Genomic DNA, 12,091 nt, shown 5'->3' on the forward strand with positions numbered 1-12,091 from the left:
TACATGGACGATGCTATTTGTGGGGCTCATTAGTTAGTCCCATCTTTAAGTAGAATACACTCCTTTCGGACAAACTGTCATAGCTTTATTTCAGCAGCTGAGGGCACTCCATGACCGCCTAAGTGGAAAACACCGTCCTGCCGACAGCTAACTTGAGTCAGGAGAGCAGATGTTTTGATAGCAGAAAGCAAGTGATGAAGCCAGCCGGGTAAAAAGCCAGTTCTGCCTGCCACACCAGCATGGGCTGCCACCTGAGCCCAGTACGGACTGGAGGGCTATCGGTGTGTGTGACTGTAGGAGCATAGTGAATTGGCTCAGGTTGGCATACTGGTGATGGAAACGCATATTAGTGGCATCGTAGGAAGGAAGTTCAGTTGTGAGACAGTCTGGAGGCCAGGTAGATGGCGTTGATACTGATTTCACATAAGGACTTGGTTGTCCTGGCAAATTCACGGCCATGAACACAATGCCAAGGCTCTTTTTCCCAATGCTAGGGTAAGAACGAGTGGTTCCTGCCAAGACCTTCTTCCCACAAGCCTGTAATTAGGCCACTTATGACTCTGTCAAATTCCCATTCCTCATCTGACCCAGGCATTTATCCAGGCCCAGGCTTCTCAGACCCTCGATAATCAGGCTTTTATGAAAAAGCTGTACACTTTTGTCAAAATGAAGCTGTAGAGATAAGGGATTACTTTTTCTCTGGAGCCAGAGACAGAAGGCATGTCTGAAGCCTGAGTTCAGGCTATGTTTGCCCTGTTTCTTGGCAGGGTAACTGCCGTGCTGCATACTGATCTGGCTACAGAGCTGCTGCTCTCTTAGCTAGCTTGCAAATCAGCTTCTTGTGCAGGCTGCAGGTACACTTGAGGACTCTGTTGATGTAACTTGGAAGAAAAAGAGAGATTACAGTGTGCTAGCTAGGAGGGTTTTCATCTTGCAAAATATGAAAGGGTCAGTTTCAAGCCTTTGCATTAATGTTTTTTTATCCAAGAGAACAGGTTTAGAAGGAAAAAGTGAAATATATTAATTGCAAAATATCCAGTAGCTCTCGATGGAAGCTAAGAAATGTAAGTAACGTAAGTGTAAGAAATGTAAGTGCCAGCACATAAGCTTTTAAGAGGCCTCTGGAGCACTTAAGTATTGAACTTAGTACCTACAGCTAAAGTTACCTGATGAGCTGTGCATATTTGGACTTAGAAGGCAGGGCAGAACTTGCAAGAGGGTGGAAAGACTGGAGAAGAGGAAAGATGAAGGAGCAAATTCAGAGGCAGAAACGCAGAAACACAATTCATCATCGGGGTTAAGAATGTCAAAAATTCTTACTCTCGCACCAGTTTTTTCTTTGTAAAACCTCGCAATGAATAGTATGGTAAACTTGGCACCTTGAGATAAGTGTTAGGTAAATGCTACCTGTGCCAAAGTGGAAGAAGCAATCTTAGAGTAACTGAACAGGCTGCACGGGACAGCTTGACAGCCTCATGGCTTTCTGTAACTCAGAAGGAACACAGCTTAAAGACTTTGCTTCAGCAAAGTATGTGAGAATAAATAGTCCTAGTCTTGCTTAGCAGAACACTTTGTATATTCAGCTTTAACCATGTGCTTGTGTCCTCTTAAAGTCAAGCTTAACAATCTCCCCTAAGCCTTTACCAGACAAAGTCTGTTTTTCTCAATTTGCTTTTTGCCATGTGTAGTACCACTTCTTTCCAGTGGAGGGGAAACGCGTACGTCTATCCTGCCTATTTTCCCCTTTCCCCATACGCCTTTCAGCACAACTGAGCAAAGCAACTTACTGACAGAAAACAAAGCATCAAGAAATCACGTTCACATTAAGTAACTTATTTTACAATAACGGATACAAACTTGGAGGAAGTTAAATTTCATGAGGGAAACAATATTTGCCCAGGAAGCCAATGCTTGTAAAGCTAAAGCGTGAGTGGGCACAGGACTCAGTACAGTCTGTGTATTCCAATTTATCCCTCTTCTTGTTTTTACCTCTATCCCTGTGGTTAATCCCTAGTAATACTAACATAACTTGACTAGATTTTGCAGAGTGAGGTAGGAATTAGGACACCTGCATGCAGGAGCGCATGTCCAGTAAAAAACTGCGGATGGGTAGAAGTAGAGTGTACACAATCCATTTGACACTTGAGCCCTGTTACCTTCATAATGCAATATCTATATAGGGAAACTTAAATGTTTTTCTGCACTTTTGCTGTTTTGGGCAGGGGGGTTCTGATAAAGCATGCATCCTAATGTTGACACTGTAAAATAAGTATATTTTGCTGTTATTTTAAGATCTGAAATGAGGGATGTTCAGAGACAAACACTGAAATAATTGATGCAGTTACATGCTCTGAGAGCCATTTCTATTAAATCAGCTAGACATCGATTTTTACCAGCAATGAAAGCGAGTAGAAGTATTCTTAGTGTGCACCAACAAGCAAATAATACTTCAGAAATGTGTAACAAACCAAGGAAGTAATGAACTTCAGCACTTTTGCCTCTTCAGAATGGGAGAAATGCAAAACTATTTCACATTTCAAAACTTTTCTCCTATACACACACTTCACACTTCAACAATCATCTGTACTCAAACATCTAGATCAGAGGTCCTGGACTACAGTTTCCTTCAGGGGTCTTCAAAATTAATCTATGTGCATTTGGGATGTTTAAGGAAATATTTCTGCTTGTGAAAAGAAGAGTTTAGAGCTGACTGTTGTCAGACAGCTCTGGGGGACTGTCACTAGGCACGGGTTCACCATCCAAAAGGAGGGACACGGTACCTCGGCGCTAGGGCATGCACCCCAATGACTTGCACTGTCTGAGCACGTCCCTGGGCCTCAGCTTTGCTGAGATAAAAAACAGGCCCTGGCTCTCTGCTGTGGTGGAGTTGCTTAGGCATAGGTAGGAAAAACTCCTTCCCTTCCTCTTGCGCAGCAACAGACACTTGTTAGGGGGCTGCCCATACGGGCCACAGCACTGATCGTCTATCAGAAATTCCTGCTGTCCCAGAAGCAGCAATACTCAAGTCGGGAAGACACATCTTGTGCTGAGGCTCCCCCCGCCGCGCTCCCAACCGGGGGGCGGCGGTGGGCAGAGCAGGCCCCGCAGCGGGAGCGCCTTGCGGGGCGACCCCAAAGCACCGCCCCGGCTGCCCCAGGACGCGCGCTGCGGGCAGGGCAGGGCAGGGCGCCTCGCTCCGGCCCAGCTGCCCTCGGGCCGCCCCGGGGCCGGGCCAAGCCGGGCGGGCGGAGCGGGGCCCCGGCGGGGGCCGTCCAGCAGCGCCGGGGCGGAGCCTCCGCCCGCAATATAAGGGACGAGCCGGGCCGCTGCTCGGCGTCGGGAGCGCGTCGGCGGCGGGGCGGGCAGGGAAGGGAAGGGAAAAGAAGGCGAGGCGAGGCGAGGCAAGGCAAGGGAAGGGAAGGGAAGGGAAGGGCGGGCGGGCGGGCAGGCAGGCAGGCAGGCAGGACGGAGCCGGTGATCCGCGGTGATGGAGCTGCTGCGAACCATCGCCTACCCGCCGGGCGGCGGCGGCGGCGCCAAGGGCTGCGAGGCGGCGCTGGGCAGAGCGGCCGGCGGCGAGTCGCGGCGGAAGAAAGCGGAGGAGCAGCCGCACCAGCACCAGCACGCCCACCTCGCCGCCGAGGTCTCCCGGATTATAACCGACCCCACGACGGGGAAGCGCTATTGCCGCGGGAAGGTGCTCGGAAAGGTAATGGCCGCGGCGGGCCCCGTGCCCTCCCGGGGCGGCGGCCGCTGTACCCCGGCTCGGCCGCCCTCCTCGGCGAAGCGCGGTGCGGAGCGCCGGTCCGGGCGGTGCGTGCGCCGGGCGCTGCCCCTGCGGGGCTGCTTTCCTCCGGGGGATGCTGGAGCGCGCTGCACTGCCGCCCCCCACCTGCCCGGAGTCCCATGTGGCCCTGCGTTGGCCCGGTCCAGAGGCAGTGGGCCCGAGAACGCTTCCTGTCCCCGGTTCGTCTCTGCCCCCAAAGACAAGCGGAATCGTGCCTTCGGCTCGGGCAAGCCTACAAAAACGACTTTGATGCTGCATGCGGGGCGGGGGGGAGCCGCGACGCGAACCTACAGCTAGGCGATGAACCCAAGACCTGCCTTTTACCAAATTGTCCCTTGCAAAGGAAGTTGCGCTCCTTGACTAATACATGAGTTGGTGAATGACTAAGTGTGGGACTTCTTTCATACCTGCTATAATTGCCTTTTTCTTGTGTGTCTCTCTAGGGTGGATTCGCCAAGTGTTATGAGATGACAGATTTGACAACAAACAAAGTTTATGCTGCAAAAATCATTCCTCACAGCAGAGTAGCAAAACCTCATCAAAGGGAAAAGGTGTGTGTGCATGAATGACTTTTTTTTTCTCCTCAAACTCTCTTTGTGTGCTGGATTGCCCAGCCCTTTTCCTGAAATGTTCTGGTAGAGCTGTCCGCTCAACTTGTGGACGCAAGGCTAACAACACTTTTTTTTCCCCCTCTTTTCTTTTCAGATTGATAAAGAGATTGAGCTGCACAGAATGCTTAATCATAGACATGTTGTGCAGTTTTACCACTACTTTGAAGACAGAGAGAATATTTACATTCTACTGGAGTACTGCAGTAGAAGGGTGAGCATCAACTGGGAGAAATCCAGTGTTTACTTACCTGGAATCTGCAACTAATTTAAATGTGTGATGTGTAAAAGGTATTTTTCGTGGCTTCTTTAGTTGTCATTTCTCTATGCATTCACTTACTTTTGCTTAAGGTTAATCTTGTGCGTGAATGTTCAGTGACATTTCTGCCTTTGTTTTCCCTCTGCAGTCAATGGCTCACATCTTAAAAGCGAGGAAGGTATTGACAGAACCAGAAGTACGATACTACCTCAGGCAAATTGTGTCAGGGCTAAAGTATCTTCATGAACAGGAAATCTTGCACAGGGATCTTAAACTAGGTAAGTCCTGCACCTTGCCGACTTCAAAACACACTCCTCCAGCCCTGTCAGCATTGTACCACTTTACACTTGTATGGTGATAGCTTAATTAATAGAATCAGCTCAGTCCGTCTTTACAGTGGAAACTTGGAGTGCTTAAGGGATGACATTAAGCATTCCTACTTTAAAAAAAAAAAAAATCTTGGCTAGCTTCTGGCTTTGAACAAAGTATGACTCAGCACCTGTGGCAAATGCATTCCTACCTTGCAAGAAAAGGTCTAACTGGAATTTCTGTGTCTGCTAGGTAACTTCTTCATTAATGAGAACATGGAACTGAAACTGGGTGACTTTGGCTTGGCAGCTAGGCTGGAACCACTGGAGCACAGGAGGAGGTAGGAGCATCAAAAAATGTAAAGTCTAGTAGTAAATGAAGCCAAATTCATTTAGAAATGAGAAATTCTGTTCCATAGCAAAAGCTAATTGCTTCTGGGATCAAGATTTCCCCTTCTAGAAATCAGGCTGCCATGCTTTGACTTCTGCTTTCCTCTGACCATTTGAATAATAGCAAATGCCAGAGGCAGAGTACCTGACTGACAAATAGTGCAGATATGAGTCTGCTGTTCCCGTATCATGAAGACACCATGAAACGCGTCTACACTATTAACATTCATACAGCTCCTCTTTAGGAGTCTCTTAAGTTCTTGTCCGAACTTGAGAGGAAAACCTGCCCTATGAAAAATAGCTTCTTTCCTCTTTCTATCTGAAATACTAACCGGCTCTGTGGCCTCTTTGATTTGCAGAACAATATGTGGCACACCAAATTACCTCTCTCCAGAAGTCCTCAACAAACAAGGACACGGCTGTGAATCTGACATCTGGGCCTTAGGCTGTGTAATGTAAGTACTTCACTGCCTTTGAAATGAAATATTTCTATCACTGGCTTAGGCTTTTAAGAGTTCAAAAGGGATGCAGTACTGCATCAGTTTGCAGCCCTTTATACGCATATAGCCCAAGTGCAGAAATTCTCCTTCGTGTTAGGAGATGGACAAAGCCTTTTCGGTAGTTGTAGATAAGTATTGTGGGTGTGTAAAATAAATAAAATTGGTTTCCTTTGCTTTTAAACAGGTATACAATGCTGTTGGGAAGACCCCCGTTTGAGACCACAAATCTTAAAGAAACATACAGATGTATAAGGGAAGCAAGGTACAGCCTGCCTTCATCTCTCTTGGCACCTGCGAAACACTTAATAGCTAGCATGTTGTCAAAAAATCCTGAAGACCGGCCCAGTTTAGATGAGATAATTCGGCATGAATTTTTCGTGCAGGTTGGTACTGTCTAGTGTTCTGGCTGAAGAAATATCCACCCTAAAAATCACCCTGTGGTCTAAAAATTATTTTTTGAATCTCATTTCCACAGGGCTTTACACCTGATAGACTTTCTGCTAGCTGTTGTCACACTGTTCCTGATTTCCATTTATCAAGTCCTGCTAAAAATTTCTTCAAAAAAGCAGCTGCTGCTTTATTTGGTGGTAAAAAGGATAAAGCCAGATACTTCGACACACATAGTAAGTGGATTGTAGCTATGGTTGAAATTTGTCTCTATGCTATCAATGTCATGCTAGTAATGTACAGCTATGAGATAGCAATGGAGCACTTGTGTTTATGTCTCAAAGCTTCCCTGGGTTAGTTTTGACCTCTTTATCAATAAGTATAGATGGTAGCCTGCAACTTATGCCATCTTACGTAAGTAAATGCTTCTTGTGGCATACTGATAATCTATATAGACGATTTGTTAGTCTGTAATGTCTGTTAAAGTTTAGTCTCTTAGTGATCTGTGTATAATGGCACCACTGTTCTGGGAGGCTTAGGGGAAGTTACTGGAGGGAGAAAATGCGCTTTCTGCAACTAACTTGTTAGGCTTTCTGTAATTGAACAGCACTTCCAGGTGCAGCGTTAAGTATTTTTTCCTTTATTACAGACAGACTAGCTAAAGAAGACGAAGAAATCTACAAGCTCAGGCATGATTTGAAGAAGACCTCGATAACGCAGCAGCCCCACAAACACAGAACAGAGGAGGTAAATGCAAGTGTAGTTCAATTCAAATCCAATAACAGTTGGGTGGAGTAGCTATAATTAAATTATATTTGACTTGGATATCAGAGCCAGGGCTGTACACAGCATAATCAAGCTTAAATGATTAGCAGAGTTGCTTTAAGAGGGCTTAACCAAGCTTCACCAAGGTATGGTAGCGCTTGTAGAGAGACTATCAATTTTGGCTTTTGAGTAATTATAGCATTTGCCTAGACTCCATTGTCGTCTGTGTGGTAACTTGTCTGCCAGGTGTTCTTTCCCAATATTCCAAATACAGGGAATAATTAACTAGGACTTCTTAAAGAATAAATTGCTGAGGTCTAACTCTTACAATTTGGTGTTCAGACCTGCACATGGCTCTTCTCTTGCTAGGGCAGGAGAGCAGAGGACTGATTAATAGCATGTAAGATGCAAATTGAAGATCTAAAGAATGGAAAGACCTGGTGTGCTTCCTTAAGCTCAGTCTAACAGCAGTTCTTTGTACTTGCTGGAAACATTGATACCAGTTTCCCTAGAATTTATCATTTGTTGAGAGACAGGAGAGCTATGCAAAACTTGTGTATAAGCCTTGGCTTGTGTTATGTTTGATGTTTATATGTCTGACATCTCTTCTAGGAGATCCAGCCTCTTATGACAACAGCAGTGAAGCCGGGAGCATTACCAGAAACTAAGCAGATTGGAGACTCTATTCGGATGATAGTCAGAGGAACTTTGGGAAGCTGCAGCAGTAGCAGTGAATGTAAGTGCAGCAAAATGTAATGCCTAGTTCTAAATCCCACCTTTACTTTCTTCATGTCTCAGTCTTAGAGGCTTGAAATGAACAGCTGCTTTCCTCCCCCTATTTTTGATGCTCTAAATTTTACAGCCAAATATTTTGGAAGAATTAAAACTGGAAAGCCATAAAGGCTAAACTTCTTAAAATTACAGTCTAGATAACTGAAAGGTTTAAAATTAAAGCCTGCTCTCTGTGTGCTCTTGTCAGTCTAACAATCCTTCTCTTTCAGGCCTGGAAGACAGTACCATGGGAAGTGTTGCTGATACAGTTGCAAGGGTATTGCGAGGATGTCTGGAGAACATGCCAGAAGCAGACAGCATTCCCAAAGAACAGCTGACAGCATCCTTCCAGTGGGTTACAAAATGGGTGGACTATTCTAACAAGTACGGCTTTGGGTACCAGCTGTCAGATCACACTGTTGGTGTCCTTTTCAATAATGGGGCGCATATGAGCCTCCTGCCAGACAAAAAGTAAGAATGATTACAAAACTGACAACTCACTAAGGCGGTTTAAACATGAAATGCTTTTATCTCATCTCTAACCTCCTTACTTTATTTGTCTTTTCACAGGACAGTCCACTACTATGCTGAACTAGGCCAGTGCTCTGTCTTCTCAGCCACAGAGGCTCCTGAGCAGTTCATTAGCCAAGTAACTGTACTGAAGTATTTCTCTCACTACATGGAAGAGAACCTCATGGATGTAAGTTCAGTACCTCCTAGATCTGGAGCTGTAAAAATGAACTAAATGTGAACTGAGTGCTTAACATAGTGTCTGCTTCCTTTCTTAGGGAGGAGATTTGCCCAGCCTAACAGATATACGCAGGCCCAGGCTTTACCTCTTACAGTGGCTTAAATCTGATAAAGCATTAATGATGCTCTTCAATGATGGCACGTTTCAAGTAAGTTTGGTAGCATCACCAGAGAAAATATTTCTAAAATACTTTATTGTAATAAAACTAGGTAAGTGCCAGAAACTGAGAGGAGAAAGTATACAAACAGGAACTCGCTTCTCTTTTGCAGGTGAACTTCTATCACGATCACACGAAAATCATCATTTGCAATCAGAATGAGGAGTATCTCCTTACCTACATCAATGAAGAGAGGATATCCACAACGTTTCGTCTGACAACTCTTCTGGTTTCTGGATGCTCGTTGGAACTAAAACACAGAATGGAATATGCTCTGAACATGCTGCTGCAGCGATGTAACTGAAGGGACTGACTCTTAAACCAAACGGACCCTCTTGTTCACTGTGAAATCTACAGTGGAGGTGGTGGAGCAACTAGTATGTTGATGATGGATGTGTGGTGGTACGAAAAGTTGACTGTCCTAGTGTGCTGGGCACACATCTATTAGACACAAGCCTAAACCTACTGTTGGACTAAAATGGTGTGACAAGGAGTTCCTCGGACCATAGTTTTCCTTGCTTCATGTGTGTGTTAAAGATATTTTTGACTTGAAGTCTGAGCAGAGTGTGACTGCTTGCTCTATAGCTCTATAAGAGAGCGTTTCTGATGGAGTTAAACTGTGAATACGCATCTGGAAAGGGAGGGAAGGGAGAGCTCCATTGTTGTGGAATAGCTGTAATAAGCAGCTTCTGGCTGCTTAACTGTGAACTATGGCCATACTCTTTTTTTTTTTTTTTTTTTTTCTTTTTCTTCCTTATTTTTCAAAAATACCCACACTTGTGGCTGGCAAAGTGCATTCCTTGTTAATAATTTTTTTTTTAATTTATTACAGCCTAAAGTGAAGTATTTATTACACAACATTTTTTTTGGACTTTGGCATTTTAAATATAAATCTGTTGGCAATAAAGAGAATGGAAATCTGAAGCATCATTCTCCACTCTTTTTACAGTACAACTTAACATGCTTTGCTTTGCATTACCAAAAATCTTGCAGGGCTGCTTTCCTTATGCCATTTTAAAAAAAGTCTGCTACAGGATATGAATGACAGATTCTAACACTGAGCAGTTTGTCCGTGTCTATGCACACTCGTAGTTGCAAGCACCAATATGCTGCTGTTAATTATAGCAGCAACCCTAAAGCAACTGCTGATGGAGCTTGCAGAGTAATGATGTAGGCCTTGACACTCGGTTATTGTCCTAGGGGCTAAAAACGAAAGTATGGATCTTTTCAAGATACATCCCAGAATTGATACTGATGTTTTACACCGACTGAAAAGAACTCCTTCCTTCTGGATGATACTCGGTGGACAGTAGCTATGATAACAAGCTATATAAGCTTCCTCCTCTAACTTGCTGTGGAAGCATTGCTCTTACTCACCAAGGGGCTGAACTATCCTGACACCTAAATGATAGAATGAATTGTCGATGCCTATAACTGCCCCTCTGTTGTGCTTCATTGTGTGTGTCTTTCTGCCCTTGGCTAAATGGTAACCCCAGTAAAGTAAAACCAAAATGGTGAGAAGATTAAAGGCTGACGTAGTGTCAACTTTGGGCTTACTCTACTGAGTTGATAACGTTAGACAACCGTAAGTGTTATTAAGACCAGACACTATTTATGGTATGCCATAAGTTCTCTTGTAATGTAGCTCAAAACAGCTGAGGACAGCACAAGGATGGCCTGCTGCTAAGTGCAATCCCACTGCTAATAAGTAAGTGTACACTTACTAGAGCAATGGCTTTCCTAAACTGAAGGCAATGCCATTTGTCAGTTAAACTATTCAAATAGATGGGATTACTGAGGACTCATGACCCAGTGCAGGGGGGGATGTCTACTTGTGGGCTGGGCTTATTTCTATCTAGATATTACATAGCACCTGGACCTATATGAACACATAGCAGTCTTCGAGCAACTGTTCTGATGCAGCAGCAAGCAGTAGTTCAACCACTAATTTGGATTAATCTTCATATAACTGAGCGAGGTCTGTTCTGAAAGACGACCCCAATTGCCATCAGTGTTTCACTCAAAGCTGCTGAATGCAAGGAGCAGGCAGTCAATTTAATAAAGTGCAGACTAAACAAAGTACAGATGTCAACCCAAAATAGCAAGCAGAGGAGGTATCATTGGCTTGCTTCATCTTGCAGCAAGTGTGTATAAGTGTGATTGTTTTCCTTGTATTGAATACCATGCATTAGGTAATATTTATTTACTTCTCAAGTCTAGACAGGAAGACCTAATTGAGTTCTTCAGATGGATTCATTAATGTAACTCTAGGCAGTTCAGTGAAGTTAAATATATACTTGCTATAGTGAGCAGAATTCAGCTTCCCAGCTGTCTGCTTTCTTCAAGGGATAATGATTGATTTTATTCCAGGGAGGCCATGACTGACTTAATTCTGCTGCACACATACAGCCACTGTTGTGCCTTTTTCTCTTACAAAGTAAGATCTCACTTTTTGTTTATGACACCAGTAAGCATACAGTTTGTGTCCATTTGAAACACAAAAATTACTTGAGCTATAGTACTTAACTTCTTCAAATGGAAAAACAGCTCTTTCTCTGACTGTCTACGTGCTGGAGAAAGTATGAACCTTTACTTCAGCTGCTATAATTTCTTTGGGTAACAGAATCATCTTTCTATGGCTGAAATTCAGGCTGGTGTAAGCAAAGAAAGTGACCTCAAGTGTAGGATGTTCAAAAGTGGATGTAAAGGCCCCAAATCCTATTGTAGGATGCTAGTTGGTTGTCAACAGTTGTAATGCATATCACTTAAATACAGTTAAGTGAATCAGTTATTTGTATGCAATGTGTATGTGTGGTACCAGGATGCTTGGTGCTTTCTAAATCCTTCTGTATCTTTCCAGTTAGTGCTCTGTATCCTTACCTCACTTTTTATTTTCATCTTGCAAAATAAGAGAGATGTTTAGATCAGGTTAAGGAGAAATACCCATTTCAAAGTACACTACTTTTGCCTTAGTCCCTCAACCCAAGGAGGGAAAGCTGCTTTAAAATTTGTATATAAGAACTTGCATCTGGAACAAAGATTCTGAAATTCTTTCCCAGGGTGGATCCGGTCTTAAATCAGACACTGGAGTGCACTAATTGACCTCCGTTACCCAATCACGTAACATCCCTGATGTAATTCTGCATATGGCAAGATTAATATTAGAAAAGTACTTGTCCACTCCTCTATATAACAAATGTCTTATCTTCTCTTGAAAAAAAGGTATATGGTCTGGATTTTATGCTTGTCAGGCAGTGATCTTAATCTCTTCTATTGAAAACAAGAGTAAACACAGCATAAAAGTTGGGTTTAGGAGCATAGGTACTTGAATGAAAATGTGGGGATTAAAGGATTAGGTGAAAGTTGGCACATAGGTTTCTCAGGTATGAGTGGTGGACAGAGAAAATA

General features: G+C 44.0%; 1 protein-coding gene across 1 annotated transcript; it reads left to right on the forward strand.

Annotated features, from left to right (window-relative positions):
* The first annotated feature begins 3,388 nt into the window (after positions 1-3,388).
* On the forward strand, positions 3,389-9,607 carry PLK2 (polo like kinase 2). The gene is made up of 14 exons (XM_075136495.1): positions 3,389-3,709; positions 4,231-4,338; positions 4,493-4,609; positions 4,803-4,932; positions 5,216-5,303; positions 5,712-5,807; positions 6,037-6,235; positions 6,328-6,475; positions 6,889-6,986; positions 7,617-7,740; positions 8,006-8,246; positions 8,346-8,475; positions 8,564-8,674; positions 8,796-9,607. Exons 1-14 carry the CDS (start codon positions 3,488-3,490, stop codon positions 8,985-8,987), a joined length of 2,004 nt encoding a protein of 667 aa, XP_074992596.1. The 5' UTR covers positions 3,389-3,487; the 3' UTR covers positions 8,988-9,607.
* Positions 9,608-12,091: the final 2,484 nt, after the last annotated feature.

The sequence above is a fragment of the Calonectris borealis genome, chromosome Z (assembly GCF_964195595.1).
Source record: "Calonectris borealis chromosome Z, bCalBor7.hap1.2, whole genome shotgun sequence".
NCBI classification, from domain to species: domain Eukaryota; kingdom Metazoa; phylum Chordata; class Aves; order Procellariiformes; family Procellariidae; genus Calonectris; species Calonectris borealis.